The sequence below is a fragment of the Symphalangus syndactylus genome, chromosome 8 (genome assembly GCF_028878055.3).
Source record: "Symphalangus syndactylus isolate Jambi chromosome 8, NHGRI_mSymSyn1-v2.1_pri, whole genome shotgun sequence".
In the NCBI taxonomy this organism is placed as follows: Eukaryota; Metazoa; Chordata; class Mammalia; order Primates; family Hylobatidae; genus Symphalangus; species Symphalangus syndactylus.
In genome coordinates, this window is record NC_072430.2 from 131,768,502 (window position 1) to 131,786,981 (window position 18,480).

The window sequence follows — 18,480 nt, forward strand, 5'->3', positions numbered from 1 at the left end:
ATATTTATAACTGGAAAAGTTTCTAATGTTTTAACAAAACATTTTAAAGGTCATAGGCCAATAGTAATTTTCTCATCAGTTGATAAGGTTTCTTTGTGTGGTTTTTAGTTGCCTGGTCATTCTTACTTTACTGTGCAAAGTGAGGGGTGTCTGTATAGTAAATGAGTTAAGGGGAAGTTGGTTGCTTTGCAGAGACCATTATGACAAACTTCAGGATTGTGGCTGGTACTGCATGCTATGTTAAAGTTAAAACTGAGAACCCTTTTTCTCTTGAATGCTCATGAATCTGTAGAATGAGGTTTGGCCTGATTTGAGGAGCTTAATAAATGTGCATTCACCAGACTGCACTTGAGTTTTCAAATGGCTGAGTTTGAAAGTAAAGGATGGTTGAAAAACTTAATAATGAAAGATGGTGGTTGTTCTTATTTGATACCAGAAGAAAAAGTATGGACAATTCTTTTTGAGTTTAGTGTTCAGATCAGTTCCTCTAGGATCTAGAGCAAAAGGAAGACTCGTGAGTGACAGCAGAATGAATGATTATGGTGGTCATGCTAAGAAAACTTTCTAGAAAGAAACTTGTGAAATGATATTTAATAAAGGAAGGGAGAAATGCTAAAAAAAAATCACAGAAAAACAATTTGGAAAGGTCAAATGATCTCTGATCTTTATTTAAGTGAGAAAAAGAAAAAGAGAGAAAGAAAAAAGAAAGGGAATATGGGGGGTAGCTCTTGCTCTAGTTGTGTTTAAATGAAAGTCCAAAATTCTGAAGAAAAAAAAAGCTAAGAACCGTAAGTTTTCCCCCAAGTGCTGGACACTATCAACTGTTGCTGGACATCCATTCCAAATCTTTTCTAATGTATTTTCTTGCATTACAGGGGCTAGAAAGATAAAAACTACATTGACCAGAGTCCTTTATAGCTGGATGTGAATTAGGTTCCATCTAGGAGATGTGGAAGGCAGAAGTTTGGAAGGGATTCTCTTCCTGGTCTGTTGTTGCTGCCAAGCAGGAAAGCAGAAACTTGAGTGTTGTTTGCTAGTGTCCAGACGTGGGGTGACAGGCAGTGGTTACAGTGCAGTTCCAGATTCCTGACTCTGGATCTCAGCTAGCTGTGAACCTTTGAAATCAGTGGTCTCGTGTGGTCCTAAGTTTTACTCTTCCAACTATTATAGTAAGTGCCAGACTCCCTGTATCAGATTCCTTTCTATTCAAAATCCCTAGTGGGGTTTATGTTTCTGCAATTAACCCTGAATGATAAACAATTTACATTTTGCTACCTGGTCTCTCTGCTTTTATTTCCCTACTATCTATTCTCTTCACAGCAGCCAGAGACATCTTAATGAAACATCAATTAGATCATGTTGCTTCCTTCCTTAAAACCATCCAGTGCCTTTACCTAACATGGATGAGAAAATCTAGCCTCCTTCCATCATCCACAAAGCCCTGCGTGTTCTAAGTCCTGCCTATCTCTCTGTCCTTATCCCCCAGCCACTCCCACTTGTTGACAATGCTCCAGGCACACTTGTATTAACTCTGTTTCTTGAATACATCAAGCCTGTTCCACCATAGGGCCTGTTCACTTAAGATTCCTGTTAAGATGAGCTGTGGGTGTCTTACTGGGGGGCCTCCTGGGCCAAGAGCTCCTCTTCCTCCTAGAAACCCTGGGTCACCTCTTGAGCCATTGTGGCCACTCATACCAGGTTTGCCTCTGGGTCCAGGAGGCCCTGGGTGCCCCTGCAGAAAACAAAATTATAAGTGAAGCATTTTTGCAAAAATATCATAACACAAAGGTTATGCAATATGAATACTCAAATTATGGCAATTGTGATTCACACATTTACTGTTTAGTTTTGTGAAACTTTCTCTTTACCCCAAAAGGCTATGTAGCATGTAAAAATAAAACCTAAATTTTTTTAATATAACAAATTTAAACTAATTTAGTTTGCAGTACTCTGGGAAATTGAGGAGGGGACCTTCCTTAAAATCCTTAGAAATACTATAATGAATTATGAAGCCCCACATACCTCTTTTTTTTTCCATTTCATTTTCTTATGAGAAATGAAAGTATTAAGCTCACTACAAATATTAGGACTCATCAGCAAATAAAAACATTCCTTATGAGTATGCATTTATTTCAAGAACATTGTACTTGACATAACAAGTATACCTAGCTCATATTTTGGAATTTTTTCTCTAACCTGTTTGAAAATGTTTCTTTCCAAGTAAAGTGTTTTGCTCTGGGAGTTATTGTACACAATTTAAATGTAAACACCCTTTCATGCACTAAAATGAGAAAATATAAAAAGAGTTTGCTATGTATAATATATACCATGCACCATAATATATATATAATATATATCTTGCATCATATTTTATACATGTTATATAATATATAGTTAACAGATATTATATATAAACTATGTGTAAGATATAAACTATATAAAATATATGTAAGATATAAGATATATAGTATATACTATAGATTTTATATATGTAAAATATAAGATACATATTGTATAGTGTACATACTATATATATCTTATATATACAATATATTTGGTGCAAAAGTAATTGCAGGTTTTGCGATTGAAAGTAACAGCAAAAACCGCAATTACTTTTGCACCAACCTAACGTATTCTATATCTTGTATATCTAATATATATCTTTTATATATGTAGGTATATATTATGGTGAAAGATATATATATATTATGGTGCTTGTGGTATATATAGCAAATATTTGCTAATATATAATATATATTTTGTGATTTATATAAATATATATTTTATGTATATATACATGTGGTTTTAAGGATTTTGATGAGTACTTCTGCCTTTTTAAAAAAAAGTGGAGAAAATTTAGGGATACTTACAGGTATGCCATCTAAACCTGGAAATCCAGGAACACCAGTTGGACCCTAAAATCCCAGAAAATAAAACAAAGAGATAAAAATTACTAAGTTAATAAGCTGATTTACTTGAAAATATTAACAATTAATTACTCATCTTGAAACACGCTGAGCAGTCATCGTCACCTGTTTTTTTACATTGATGAATCTAAAAGCCAACATTTAAGAACCAACTCTTGTGCTTTTCTTTTGTACTTGGGAAAACAACCTAGCAGTACTGATTTAAGTAAATCATTCAACATGCTGTGAACAGAAATCTAATACTCAGAATCTCGATCCTAGAGTAACAAACCCTTAACTGTGAACACAGGCAATTGATAGGACTATTTTTGCACATCTGCACTACCCAAAGTTGGGGTAGAATCTCAAGTGCTCATCAACAGGGAATAAAATATAGTTTTATTCATACTATGGCATATTATACAATGTTTTTTCATGAATAAGTTCAATCTACATAGCCTGATAAGGAATGGTCTCTAAGACATATTGTTGAGTGAAAAGAGAAAACTCAGTGTGATGCATATAATTAATGTCATGTAGGTTTTTTAAAAAGCCATGAAACAATATAACTTCTCACTGGGTACACACATGTATTTACAGGTCCAGAAGAGCATGCTCCTCTGGAAAGGGGCCAAGAATGAGGATGAATTATTGCAGAGGAGTTCAGTGACTTCATTTATTATAAGGTTTAAGTATATACTACTCGTGGTTATAAAACTCCAGTGCTGGCCAGGCACAGTGGCTAACGCCTGTAATTACAGCACTTTGGGAGGCCGAGGCAGGCAGATCACTTGAGGTCAGGAGTTCGAGACCAGCCTGGCCAATATGGTGAAACCCCATCTCTACTAAAAAATACAAAAATTAGCTGGACATGGTGGCATGCACCTGTAATCCCAGCTACTTGGGAGGCTGAGGTGGGAGGATCGCTTGAACCTGGGAGGCGAAGGCTGCAGTGAGCTGAGATCCCACCACTGCATTCTAGCCTGAGTGACAGAGCAAGACTGTCTAAAGAAAAACAAAAACAAAAAATGATGCAGTAGTGCTGGTGAGTGGTTCATGTGAATCTCCACATAAGATGTGTCTTACCTTATCTCCTTTGTCCCCTGCTGCTCCAGGAGGGCCGCGGTCCCCTCTCATTCCTTTCTCTCCTGAAAGCCCAATGGGTCCTGGGGCTCCCGGGGGTCCAATGGGACCCTGTGTCCCTGGTGGTCCTGGTGGACCCTGAGAAGGAAGATTAGAAAGAAATGGGGGTGCGATTCTTAATTACTGTCTTCTGACACAAACATATAGTCATTCAGGCCTACAGAAGACTTGGAAATTAGATTTGCACAACTCTAGTAATAGAAACAAATGGCTGGAGATGGTGGCTCACACCTGTAATCCCAGCACTTTGGGAGGCCGAGACACGAGGTTCACTCTAGTTCAGGAATTCAAGACCAGCCTGGGCAACAAAGTGAGAGCCCCCATCTCTACATGCAAAAATCAGCTGAGCATGGTGGCGTGCACCTGCAGTCCCAGCTATGCGGGAGGCTGAGGTGGAGAATCACTTGAGCCTGGGAAGCAGAGGTTGCAGTGAGCTGATCGCACCACTGCACTACAGCCTGGGTGACAGAGACAGACCCTATCTCAAAAAAAGAAAAGAAAGACAAGAGAAAAGGAAAAGGAAATGAAAGGAAAGACAAGAAAAGAAAATGACTGATTTAATTAAAACATAAGAAATAGTGGCATTGCCCTTTTCAATCTGAATTAAGCTATATGATAAATTTCAATTACTGCACATGTGTATATGTATGTATGTATGTGTGCAGTACGTGTGTATATGTGTACACAGAAACACGTATATTAACTGATTATAGTTATCTTACTATTTTCATTCTGTCAATCAAATTTAAAGATCTTGGGCTTTTTAATGAAGCAAGAAACTAAAAAATCAAAGTTGTATTTACCTTTATGCTTGTGACACAAATAGAGTAAGGGAAACTGCCAGATCTTTTATTTACTTCAAATAACTAATGATTTGCCTACCCTTTTGAAGGACAACATCTCTTTTTTGGCTGCTTTTAACAAATTTCTTAGTCATATTTTGGAATTAGTCTCCATGTCACATTAAATTTATGTAATCCAACTTTCCATGAATGAAAAGGCCACCTCTTGTTTAAAGTGAAGAAGCTTTATGGGGCCTCCTACCTCAGAACCCATGCCTCAGCACCCTGCCCTATCTCCCTTCTGGGGTCTGGGCCTGGTCAAGGCCAGCAACACCATCTAAAGTGACATCCCTACCAGGTGCGGTGGCTCATACCTGTAATCCCAGCACGCTGGGAGGCCGAGGCGGGCGGATCACCTGAGGTCAAGAGTTCGACTTGCAATTTTTCATACCTCTCAAAATTTTTGCAAAGATTTAAGAAAAATTATTTTATAACTTCTTGCTTCACAAAACAGCATGGATGACTGCATTAAATAAGCAAGTAAGTCTTGATGTATGGACAGAAAAGCTTGGCAGGGTTTAGGAGATATCTGCTCAGATCAGATGTCTTAGGTCTCCAGGGCTAATACAGGGTTGCCCCTTGGGAATGCAGGGCCCTGAGCAAAATATTTCTTGCAGAGTCCCATCTATATAAAAACTTGAGTTACCCGAAATCAGCATGCCAACGCTACTCTGGCAATCCAATGTCGTGCAATCCCATGAAGGAAATACTTCATGGGCAAGTGGAAGTGTTTTGCTAAGCAGCCACCCTCCAAAACCAGGGCTCAACCAAAGGGTCCCAAACAATCCCATAGCATGAAGGCCAGAGCTCCTCATGTGGTCAACCCCACATTGGATAGAAGGTCAGAGAGCACCTTGACGGGAAGAAACAGTAACCAAGACCCACCTGGTCCTGATCCACACTTGGGGTGTCACTTTGTTTATTTTTATTTATTATCATTTTTTTTTGAGACAGGGTCTCACTCTGTTTCCCAGGCTGGCGTGCAATGGTGTGATCTCAGCTCACTGCAGCCTCCACCTCCCGGGTTCAAGTGATCCTCCCACCTCAGCCTCCCGAGTAGCTGGGATTACAGTTGCACGCTACCACACCTAGCTAATTTTTGTATTGTTAGTAGAGACTGGGTTTCACTATGTTGGCCAGGCTGGTCTCGAACTCCTGACCTCAGGTGATCCGCTTGCCTCAGCTTCCCAAAGTGCTGGAATTACAGGTGTGAGCCACTGTGCCCGGCCGGGACGTCACTTTAGATAGCGCTGCTGGCCTTGGCCAGATCCAGACACCAGGAGGGAGATGGGCAGGAGCCCCATAAGAGTAGTGCAAGGACATCCACCACAGTGTTATATGCAATAGCAAGAGAAACCAGAAATCTATGGGAAAGGCACCAACCTGAGACTCAGCGAATAAATTAGGGTGCCTTCAAACAGCGAAGCCCCTCACAGCCTGACTTCATCGGGGTGCTCCAGGAGCCACACAGAGGACAAGAAGTCAATGAAACCAACTTCTCCATTTGAGAAGTGAAGGAGGTGCAGGTCAGGAACAGAGCGCGACCCAGGGAAGTGAAGGCAGCCAAGAAAGGGGCAGTTTCAGGTCAGTGATACTGTGGGCGCCTGGGACTTAACCCTGAGGGAAGCCCACATCTCAGTGTTATCCCGCCCTAGGGGAAGGGAGCAGGGGTATTTATCTCCTTGGCTGAGGGCCCTGGTGATGGGTATGGAGTGCCTGCCAACTGTGCCTCCGGGGCTTTGAAAAAAGCCCTGACAGACGCAGATGCCAGCAGCTGAAGTCCCCCAGAGCCTGAGCACAGAAACAACAGGTCTGAGGAAGACGTGTGGGACCCCAAAAGCACGTGCAAGCCGCCAGCAAAGTCCATCTGTCCAGGCCAACATAGAACATCCTCCCCATGTTCATGAGGGAGAAACAGAGGACTGAGCACCCAGGCTATGCATCAGCCTTCTGGGTTTGAAGCCCAGGACCACACTAACTTGCTGTGTGACCTTGGGTATGTTTCTTAACCTCTCTGTTCCTCAGCATCTTTATCTGTCAAAGGCTTATGAGCATAAAAAGAATAATGCATGTAATGGTGTTTAGCATCGTGCCTGGCATAACAAATGCTAACTATTGTTATTATATATTATTATTATAAATGGATAATTGTTAAAGGAGAAAAGCCACAGAATAGTATGTCATAATCCCACCAGCAGAGGAACAAAAGAACAGACACTTTCCCTAAATAGATGTTTATAAATGAACATTTCTAGGACATAAAAGAAACTGCATGTCTCAGAAGTGAAAACACAAGCCAGGGCAATTTTACATTCTATGAGGTTCATGCAAAAGTAATTGTGGTTTTTGCCTTTTAAAAGCAATGGCAAAGACCGCAATTACTTTTTCACCAACCTCATACTTTGTGTACATCTCACCATCAGCAGAAGTGACTTTATAATAAAGATTAATTACCACTTCTTGTTCACCATTAAGTCATTAACTCGACAAACATGATTGACAACTGTTAGGTAACATGGGGTACCTTAAAATGGCGCCGTACCTTAAGATGGGGCCGGTTCTGGGTTCTTCTCCCCTCCTTGACCGGGCACTGTCTGAACCCGCCAAAGGAGGGCCAATCAGAAAGAAGCATCTCCCGCCTTCCCTTGGGCCCGCCCCTAGCCCAATCCACGTAGGCCCAAGGGACATAAAACCCAGCACACCAGCAGCCCTCTCTCTCTTCTCTTCCTTCTCCGCTCGATACCTCCAATAAAGATCTCTTGACTGCGACCGGTGTAGTTTGGTCTCCGCCCGGCCCCTTTCATTGGTGCCGTGACTCGGATCGGGACTCCCGCCCCCCCCCCTCGGTGGGACCCCGATCCCTTTCGGGCTCAGTCCAGACCCCAGCCGGTCTTTGCTCATTTTCCTGTTCGCCGACCTCTATGCCCAACACCGGCCTCATCTCAGTAAGTCTCCCCTTCCGGTGTCCGACACCAGTCGACCGGCTCCTGCCTCGGCCGCCCACACGGCTGCTGTAAACCCTATTTTAGACTCAGCCTCCAGGGAGCAGGGTTCCCTCCTTTTCCTCCTCACTCGCCAGGCCTGGGCCCCTTCCCCTTTCTTGCTCCGAAAATCCTGGTACCAGGTGGCCCACGGCCCTCGGCCTCGTAGAGGCCCTCAGTCCTTTCGTTGCGGTGACGACCGACTCGAAGGGTCTGACTCACAGCATGGTCATCGGCTGGTAGGGGATGCCCTGCCCAGCCCTTTGCCATATATTTCCGTAAACCCCTTCTTCTCATAATGGGAGCCTCTGCATCCCTGCCGGCCGACTCTCCCTTACAATGCCTTTTAAATAACTTATCAGCCCTTGCTTTGGCTGCTGATCTCAAACCTACACGCCTCATTAAATTGTGAACTCAAAACTGGCCCACCTACCCCTTAGACAACCAAAACAGATGGCCCACTTATGGGTCCTTTGATCCCAACCTTCTCCGGGATCTCTACAACTATTGTGAGCGAACAGGAAAATGGGCAGAGATCCCCTACGTTCATGGTTTCTTTCTCTTACTGGACAAACCCAACCTCTGTCTCCCCTGTAAGACGCAACACCTTATCACGGCTCTCAAACTGCCAGCGTCTCCCTCTGCTCCTGATTTTGATCTGACCGACGAACCCCCCGCCCCCATACCACCACCCTCCACCTCATCTTCCGGTCGCTGCTCAACTGGTTGAAACCAGCTACCAACCCGGACCACACGAAGAACCAAACTGCTTACGCCCCGCTCTCATGCATCTCCTAAGTCCTCTTCTCTGGCTTTCCGCCTCTCACATCTTTACACTTTACACTTTCCTCCGCCGGCGGGCCCTCTTCCCAGCCCTATTATCTCTTCACAGTTAAAGAGTCATACAACATTCACAGGAGGACACACACCAACTACATCAGCCCCATGGTGGATCTTCCCCTTCCCAGGCTATGATAGAAAACGGCTAGGACCCTCTCTTCCACATGTTCCACTTCGCCGTCTGGCTCCCACATCAACAAACACATCCCCTTCCTATATTATACCACTAAAAACAATGCCTCCTCCCAAGCCATACATATCGACAACCCCGCCGACCCGGTCTGGGGCCAGTCAGTTACAGGAGGCATATATCCCAGCAATGCCTGGGCATATCCAACTCAAACCACAACTATTTCCCATTCCCTCAAAACTGAGTATCCATCTCTAACCAAACCTTTAACCAGCTTCTCCTCAGAAACTACCAGCTCTTAGCAACTTGTGAAGACACGGCAGACTCCAGAGACAGTCTCACACCCTGCTGACCTCTTAAACGGCCAACGACCGGCAACAGATACCCAGGATTGGGGGTGGAGGGGGTAGGCCTGCCCTCGCACCCTAAATTAACTACCATCTTCTTTTCTCTTCGGGCAGAACAAACTCTACCCCTAGTACCCCAGATGGCTACAACAAGCTTAAACACCCTTCGCTCAGACAGCTGGCTCATCGCCAACCCATCCCTGCCCCTCAACTGGCTCACAGCACTGGAGGACAAGGAACATTCATGGACTTCACATCTAACGAAGTCTTCATGTCTAGCGCCCTATTGCTTGGCCTCATACTCATACTGTACCCCATGCACAACCCCGACAGTTCTCCCTGTGCCCCCTCCCCACAGCGCTCCCACTCAGCAGGAAGCAGCCAGATGAACTATGATGCCCATTTTCCCCCATTTAAGAAAACAAAAATGGAGGAATGTTAGGTAACATGGGGTACCTTAAAATGGCACCGTACCTTAAGATGGGGCCGGTTCCGGGTTCTTCTCCCCTCCTTGACCGGGCACTGTCTGAACCCGCCAAAGGAGGGCCAATCAGAAAGAAGCATCTCCCGCCTTCCCTTGGGCCCTCCCCTAGCCCAATCCACGTAGGCCCAAGGGATATAAAACCCAGCACACCAGCAGCTCTCTCTCTCTTCTCTTCCTTCTCCGCTGGATACCTCCAATAAAGATCTCTTGACCGCGACCGGTGTAGTTTGGTCTCCGCCCGGCGCCTTTCAACAACCTTTAACATCTGCCTGAATTTTACAAATCAAAACTAAAACTGTATTTTATATGCATTTGTCCTTTTCTTCATGCTCATTCATCATTGTTAAATAGCTACTATTTATTGAGTATCCATATAAATGCTAAAAGCTTAGAATTTTAAAGGAAACTTAAATACATAAATACGTATTATGAAAAAGACAACAATAAAATACAAAGTGTAATTACGTGAGCACAAACCATTTGGGGCATTGTGAGGGCTTATCAACTTACAATAGGTAACTGCACAAATTCTAAACTACAATCTGAAAGTAAAAACCAACAATGACTTCAGAACACCTTTCTGTCTAACCTGTGTTAGAAATAGATTAATTAACACAATTTAAAAGCTCCCATGTTTTCTACATATAAAATTCAGGAAATAAATGCTTTTTCATTAGGTTTGGGAATTATCTTTTCATCTTGCATGCAATTTATACATAAACTTCCCCAGGTTATCTTTTGTGAATGCAGTACTTTACAGTAATGTATTATTTAGATACCTACCAAAATGCACGCTTGAATATAAAGGGTAACTGAAAAAGAGACAGCCAATTAACTGACTATAAATCTCTTTAATGTGTTTCATTTCAGGCATGCAATACTGAATCCAGTGAGCTAATGGGAAGTTTGCAGAGGGGAAAAAAAGGAGTGGAAATGTTTAACGCAACAGTAAGAATAATAAAACTCCATTTAGTATAGAAATGTGTGCCAATTTGAGAAAATGCCATATAAAATACTTTATTTTTTTGTTTGTTTTTTTTTTTCTTGAGATGGAGTCTCGCTCTTTCTCCCAGGCTGGAGTGCAGTGGTGTGATCTCAGCTCACTGCAACCTCTGCCTCTCAGATTCAAGCGATTCTACTGCCTCAGCCTCCACCGTAGCTAGGACCACAGGTGCGTGCCACCACACCCGTCTAATTTTTGTATTTTTAGTAGAGACTGAGTTTCACTGTGTTGGCCAGGCTGATCTCAAACTCCTGACCTCAAGTGATCCTCCTGCCTTGGCCTCCCAAAGTGCTGGGATTACAGGCGTGAGCCACTGCACCCTGCCCATATAAAATACTTTGGGGGAAAAAAAAAAAGTAAAGCAGGGAATAGTTATTTGCATTATTGAAGGATGCTAACCCCTCTCTCTCACCATCTCCTCCCTCCTCCCAGCCTGCCACCCTGACCTCCCTGCACCAGATTTATAAACAAGCTCTGTTTTTTCGCAGCATTTGCGCAGGCTTTCCTGTGCTGGGAGCGCCGCCTCTCTGCCTCTGGCTGACTCATCTCTCAGGGCTCCAGTGGAAAGATTCCCCTGATCTCTTGCCCCTGTTCTGGAGAAGGAGATGCCTCTCCAAGGTGCCTCTGCAGTAACACTCTCACCCCTGACTATCATACTCTCTTCACTTGTCTGTCCCTCCCAAACCCACAGCCACCCAACCTCTGCTCCTGGAGGGGAAGGCCGAGTCTAAGCGCCCATGATGGTAAGAAAGGCAGAGAACAACAAACACTTCGTAAAATAATAAGGTAGCCCACTTCTACCCCGAGGCAAGACAAGCAACCCTCCATATCCCTGGCTCCCGATCTGAGGACTCAACCGATCCAGATGGAAAATATTTAAAAATCAATAAACGGAAAAGAACAATACAACAAAAATTAAAAATTTTAAAATACAGTATAACAACTGTATACTGTACATAGCATTTACATAGAATTCTAAATAACCTAGAAATGATTTATAGTATTTGGGAGGATGTGCATAGGTTATATGCAGATACTATGCAATTTTGTATCAGGGACATGAGTATCCATGGATTTTGGTATCCACAGGGGAACTGAAATCAATTCCTCATGGATGCAAAGGGATAAGTGTAAATGCTGTCTTATGTCTCTGAATTGTCATTCCTAGAACATTGGTTAACAGTAATTATGCAAAATGGCAATGATTCCACAGCAAACTGTGCAGAGTACAACTTCACACCATGAGCAATGACTCTGAATAACAGGGATGTTGGTGTTTTTTGCTGTTGAGGTATAATGTAGGTGTTGTTATGCCTTTATTTCAACCATATGCAACGGCAAATACTACTCCTACTTTGCAAGTGGAAAAACTCACATAAATGTCTCCTTTTTTACAGCCATGAAGACTTTGTGATTTTGTATTTAGGGCGGTTTTTTTTTGTATTAATAAGTATTTTGCTACATGATAAATTTTTAAAGGAAATACATTAAACCTTGAATAACAGCACAAAATCTGTCAGAAAGCTGCTCACCAAAATTTCCCAAACACCAATCTTTGAAATAGTCATTTGTTAGTTCACTTAATTTGAGTAAATAATTTATTCACAGCATACAGAGAATAATTCTATTTTCTTTAAATTGTTTCATGTAAAAGAACAGGTCAGTAAAAGAACTTGTGCTTACAAGTAAATACGTAGGCTTACTTTTTCATAAGGTTACAATAGAATTCACTTCAGGACAAATAGACATAAGTAGCAGGCCCATAAAAGACATTTTTGTAACTAGAGAATCATTAAATAATCACAGGAATTTTGCATCATTAAAAAAAATCTTTAAAGAAATATTTCACCCAGTCCTAACCCTGCACTCTGCACCACAAAAAATAACCTGCTGTAAAACAGGTTGCTGTGCCAGATTCAGTCTAGCAAAAAGAGAAAAACCACCCAGTGGAATGACTGGCTTTCAGATGCACAGCACCCCTGGGTTTTTCTGGCTACCGTGCGCATGCAACTGCCTCTGCAGCTTCTGAATTTCAGTGTGAGACGGTGAAGTCAGAAGACAGAGCCGCTGAATCCAGAAATGACAATCAGCTTGACAGCTGAGGAAACTTTGGCATGCCATGTGAAGCCACTAGATCATCTCTTTCTTTCTTTCTTTCGGTTCAAAGGCCGAATTGACACCGTGTCATCAAACCTGTTATTTGCGCCTCCCTAGAGCAGCAGTAGGCTCTGGGGCCAGCTGTACAAATAAAGGATGAAGGAGATGAGAGCAGACACAGAATCGCTGGCCTCCCTGTCTTCTGACGCCAGGGCATTCCTCTAGGATTTTGTCTCTTGTCGGTTGCCTAAGTCTAGAATGTCTCTTGAACAGGGCTAAGATAAAATTACTTTTATTTCATAACAACCTAGTAAAAGAGGCCAAAAGATAAGAGGATATGTACTGTACTTTTTGAAAACCAAAATCTTCAAATCAGCCTTTTTGGCTGGCCATGATCTGGTTGCCCCAGGGACCAAAACATATGGAGAATGACAAAAATCTAAGAAATCGTTTGTCATTTTACCAGTAGGAGCACTAGGAGAAACACTACAAATAAACAACTACAAATATATGTACAGCCACACTTTTTCTGCCATGACTTCCTGCTCTTTCTCAGCCAGAAGTTAAATCAGTGCGAAGTATAAATAAATGAATAACTGAACAAACAAGAAAGATACTTTTGTTATTCTAATTATACAGATTTTCCAAATCACCCTTGAACTCTAAGACCATGATGTTGATCATCAAAAATGTCACAGGAAGGGGAAGGAATGTATTTATTAGGCTTGGTTATGGATTATGTGGCTGGCATGCTCCATACCTTACCTTATTTAATGCAACCAGCAACACTGAAAAATGTAGGCTATGATCTCCATATAGATGAAGGAAGGTGTAACTTATTCAGGCTCTCACACCTAGCAAGCTCAAATTCACACCTGGACCAGTCACTCTCTCTCCCAAACCTCTCCTCTTCCCCCTACCTGAGCCTGAGCGTGAGTCTAGCACAATGGAGGGTTCATCCACTAAATCACGCTCATGCCATGCCCAGAGTGACAAGCCTCTTCTTATTTTTACACTTAAAAACAATCTATCCAGATACACTCAATGTTCTTTTATAAAGTTTCTTTAGGACACAATGTTATTAATTGAATTAATCGAAGACCTCTATTTTTTGTGGTTCTCAAATTTAACTTTCTGGTCCTATCCTATATCCCCAACTGTTTTCTAGAAACTTTCTTGCATCTTCTTCCCCTGTTAATTCATCTCATACATTGGGTCAAAGCTGAGCTCAGCCCTCTGCCTCCTCCTTCCCTGTCACTGAAGAGAGTAACTCTGTTCCTGGCATCATCTAAGCTCGCCATCCAGCTGCCAGCCTTGTCACCCCCTTTCCCTCATTCTCCATGTCCTTCTCATGACCAAGTTGATCACATCTCGCTTTGAACCAAAACCCAAATCTCACGCTCCTGTCTTACCTTCCTCCCACTGCCAAGCACCTGGCCCATGGTCTTGTCAACTCTCGCACAGGTTCCACAAGCAACAATCTCCCTCATCTCCTTAACCCTGATCTTCTCCCCACTGCCCCATGCAACCGTCAATGAATCTTCTTCAGTCTCCCCTTTCCTGGTGTCATTGCTTTCACTGACACCTGCAATGGGGACAATCTCCTTTCCACACACCCGCCAACCTTATTCCCTGCAGTTCCCACACCCACACCCTCTGCCCCAAACACACTTGTTTCCATGAGGTCAGAGTAGCCACTCTACCTGTAGCTCAAATTCTGCCATCCCTCCACCAAAAATATAATAATAATAACAGTAACAGTAATAACTGCCACCATGTACGAATCTAGACACAACACAACAGAGTGTTAATACAGTCTTCTCATGGAATCCTTACTACCCTGTAAAACAGAAAGTCATCCCTGTATCTACGACCTCATTCCCAAAGGAGGAAGCTGAGACTCAAAGACATGAGACAAAAGACCTGAGGCTGTTCAGTTCTGACTTCAAGGCTTCTGATTCCATTTAACTGCAGTCCTCATCAATTTCACTCCCCTCCAAACTACCACAACTACCCTAAAATAATTAATGACTAAATAACGCCATCATCTATTTCTCAATATTGCCTTGTGCATGCTACTTTGCTTAATATCTGCTTGGGGTTATGTCTTCTAGTATACTTTTTTTTTTTTTTTTGAGATAGAGTCTCACTCTGTCACCCAGGCTGGAGTAAAGTGGCTCAATCTCAGCTCACTGCAACCTCTGCCTCCCAGTTCAAGCAATTCTCCTGCCTCAGCCTCCCAAGTAGCTGGGATTACAGGTGCCCACCACCACGCCTGGCTAATTTTTGTATTTTTAGCAGAGATGGGGTTTGCCATGTTGGCCAGGCTGGTCTTGAGCTCCTGACCTCAAGTGATCCGCCCCCCTTGGCCTCCCAAAGTGCTAGCATTACAGGCATGAGCCACTGCGCCTGGCCTCTGGTACACTTTTTGTAGCCAGGGATTCATGTACGTTTTTATTTCTACTTCAGCATCTTGGCCACTGTCTTGCACAGTATAAATTCTAAACATATACTCATGGATTACATGATCAGTTAAAACTTCCACAATTAAAATTAACAAATAAATATTCTTTTGAATATATTCATCCTTTTTATGAGTCTCATTATTCTTAATCCATTATTATTATCATTCCTTTCTTTTCTAATGCTTGATTTTTAAGGCTTGATTGTAATTCAACCAGTCAGCCACTGGGTGACACTATAACATCACTCACACATCCTTTGGCAGTGCCTCCAGGGCCTCCCCTATTGCAGGAAAAAGGCCCGTTCAGTATCAGGAAGAGTTACCGAAATAAATAACAAAAAGTGTTATCAACAGTAGACAATCCAGATACTGGACTGTAGTGGCAGGCTGTTTTCTTATACCTTAAAGTAACCGCAGTTGTTCACAATGAAATAGGGGCAAACTGAGGGATTTAGCCTGGAGTAACACTCATTCGAGATTTTCACTTGTTCTTAAGAGGCAGCATGGTGTGGTAGGAAGAACCCTGCACTGAGAACCAGGAGACGTGGCTTTGCCACTGAACAACAAGGTCAGCCCTTACTCCAGGCCACTGGAGAAGGGTTTTCCCATTTTAAAACATGGCATCTGCATCTGCTATGGGGCCTAAACAAGGCGAAGGGCTCCTGGTGAGCTCCCTGACAGCTCTAATCCAGGCGACTCTCCCTCCTTCTTGCCCGCCCTGTTCTCCCGCATCCCTGCCCCTTGGCCTTGCCTTGATTTGCTCCCACCTGTGTCTTGTGGCCCCTCTTCCTCCCGTTTGGAGTGTCCCCCAGAGCTCTTCAGGGCTGCCCTGGCTTCCTGTCACTTTCTCCAGCCAAAGCATCCATTTCCAAGGGGTCAACTTCACCCACAGTCAGACAATCCCTCTGTGTCCCTCCCTAACCCAGACCTTCCTTTCTGAGCGCCAGTCACATATCCAACTGACCACAAGCGCTGCAAGTCCAAACCTGGACTCATGATCACCCCTGAAACGTGCTTCCTGAGCATGCACCACTGTCTACACAGCAGCTTACACCTCACCTGGGAGTCCCGCATGCCTCTGCCTGCCCCAGCTGCGCCAGGTGAGTCTCCTCATTCCTATCAAGTCTGCCTCCCAAACATGTCCACCTCCCATCCACTTCCCTACCCTCCACACTCACCCCCTTGCTAAGCCACCAAGACTTGCTACCTGCATGTCTGCAGCAGCCTCGTGACAGGTTTTCCCTAACATTACCCACCTGCCACCAGCCACACTCTCCAGACAGCACCAGATCATCTTATAGAAATCCAATCTGCTTCTTCGCTTCTTAAAATCTTTCAAAAATTTCTTATTACGCAGGAAAAGCTGTCTGCTTTTTTTTCTTTTTTTTTTTTTAAATGGAGTCTCACTCTGTCGCCCAGGCTGGAGTGCAGTGGCATGATCTCGGCTCACTGCAACCTCCGCCTCCCAGGTTCAAGCAATTCTCTGCCTCAGCCTCCCGAGTAGCTGGGATTACAGGCACCCGCCACCACGCCCAGCTAATTTTTGTATTTTTTTAGTAGAGATGGGGTTTCACCATGTTAGCCAGGCTGGTCTTGAACTCCTGACCTCATGATCCACCCACCTTGGACTCCCAAAGTGCTACAGGCATGAGCCAACATCCCCTGCCCCTGTCTGCTTTTTAAGCTGCATTGCAGGCTGCTGGGTTCCTTACCCACTGTGGTCAAACCTCTCTCTAGTCATGTTTCAGTCCCTCAAACATGCCAGCCTGTCTCTTTCCCACTTCAGGGCCTGAGCAGAGGCTGTTCCCCTTGTCTGAACACTTGTAGGGAGCTGAATGACACCACAAAAAAGATACGACATGTCTTAAGCCCAGAGCCTGTGACTATTGCCTTAGACGGCAAAAGACCTGATCAAGTGAAGGGTCTTGAGCTGAAGAGTTTCTCCTGGGTGATTTAGGTGGGCCCTAAATGCTACTACATGCATCTTTATAAGGAGGACGCAGAGGGAGATTGATGTGGACACACAGAGGAGCAGGCGACGTGAAGACAGAGGCAGAGACTGGAGTGAGGCCGCCAGGAACCAAGGAATGCCAAGGACTGCTGACACCACAAGGAGTGGAAGGAGGCGAGGAGCAGGTTCTCCCCCAGAGCCCTGGAGGGAGCCTGGCAGTGCCAGCAGCTTGCTTTTGGACTTCTGGCCTCTAGAAAATACATTTCTGTTGTATTAAGCCACCATGTATATGGTCATTTGTGACACAGCCATAGCAACTGACGGAAGGCTTCTCCTCCAGACTGTGGCTAGGAGAGTTCTCATTCCCCCTGGTTCAAGCTCAAGTGCTAACCCACAGCTCCCTGTGCCCTGACCCCCATATGCTCCCATGCAAAGCAAGCCAGGGCGCCAAATTGTCCACCTGGGGAGGCAGCAAGGATTTTTGTCTCATCTTTTCCCTGATGTGACTTGAGCACCTCGAACGGTGCCTGGCGTTCGTCAGGCAGCCAGAAATAGTGGCCGGAGGGGAGCCTTGTCTGTCTCTCGGTTTGGCTCTGAGCTCCAAGCTGCAGGGACTTTCTTCTTTACGACTGAGGCCTCCATGGCCTGGTCGGATGCCTGGCATGTGGCAAGTGCTCAATGGTTACTTGCTGAATGAATGGAAAGCTATTATTATTGGTATTATTATTCGTTGCAGTTAAGATTGTGTGATAGAGGCCGAGCGCGGTGGCTCACGCCTGTAATCCCAGCACTTGGGGAGGCCGAGATGGGCAGATCTCTTGAGGCCAGGAATTCAAGACCAGCCTAGTCAACATGGTGAAACCCCGACTCTACTAAAAATACAAAAATTAGCCAGGCATGGTGGTGTGTGCCTGTAATCCCAGCTACTTGGGAGGCTGAGGCAGGAGAATCGCTTGAACGCAGGAGGTGGAGGTTGCAGTGAGCCAAGATTGCGCCACTGCACTCCAGCCTGGGGACAGAGCAAGACTCCGTCTAAAACAAAAACAAAAACAAAACAAAAAAAAGATTGTGTTATAGAGAAATAAGCACCTTGGAGACAGCTGTTTGTGGATTTCTTGGCAAATTATTGAATATGGTTGTTTGAAAGGAGAAATTTGCTTTCATTTCCTAAAACCTTTATAATTCCTCATCTTAGCTAAATAGTCAAACGTTACATTTGTACTAAAGAGGTATTCTTGTACTAAGTGCTTTCTATTTTCCTATATAGTAGAGTATTTCCCCCAAACTGTCCC

At 43.9% G+C, this 18,480-nt stretch overlaps 1 protein-coding gene across 2 annotated transcripts in view; it reads right to left on the minus strand.

Moving 5' to 3' along the window:
• Positions 1–18,480, minus strand: part of COL4A4 (collagen type IV alpha 4 chain) — a 322,996-nt gene that overhangs the window by 114,683 nt on the left and 189,833 nt on the right. For both annotated transcript variants that reach the window (XM_055290810.1, XM_063645750.1), the window contains 3 exons: positions 3,993–4,127; positions 2,871–2,915; positions 1,616–1,732 (listed from right to left, as the gene is read on the minus strand). In XM_055290810.1, the coding sequence (XP_055146785.1) occupies positions 1,616–1,732; positions 2,871–2,915; positions 3,993–4,127 (297 nt within the window). The remainder of the gene's footprint in view (positions 1–1,615; positions 1,733–2,870; positions 2,916–3,992; positions 4,128–18,480) is intronic.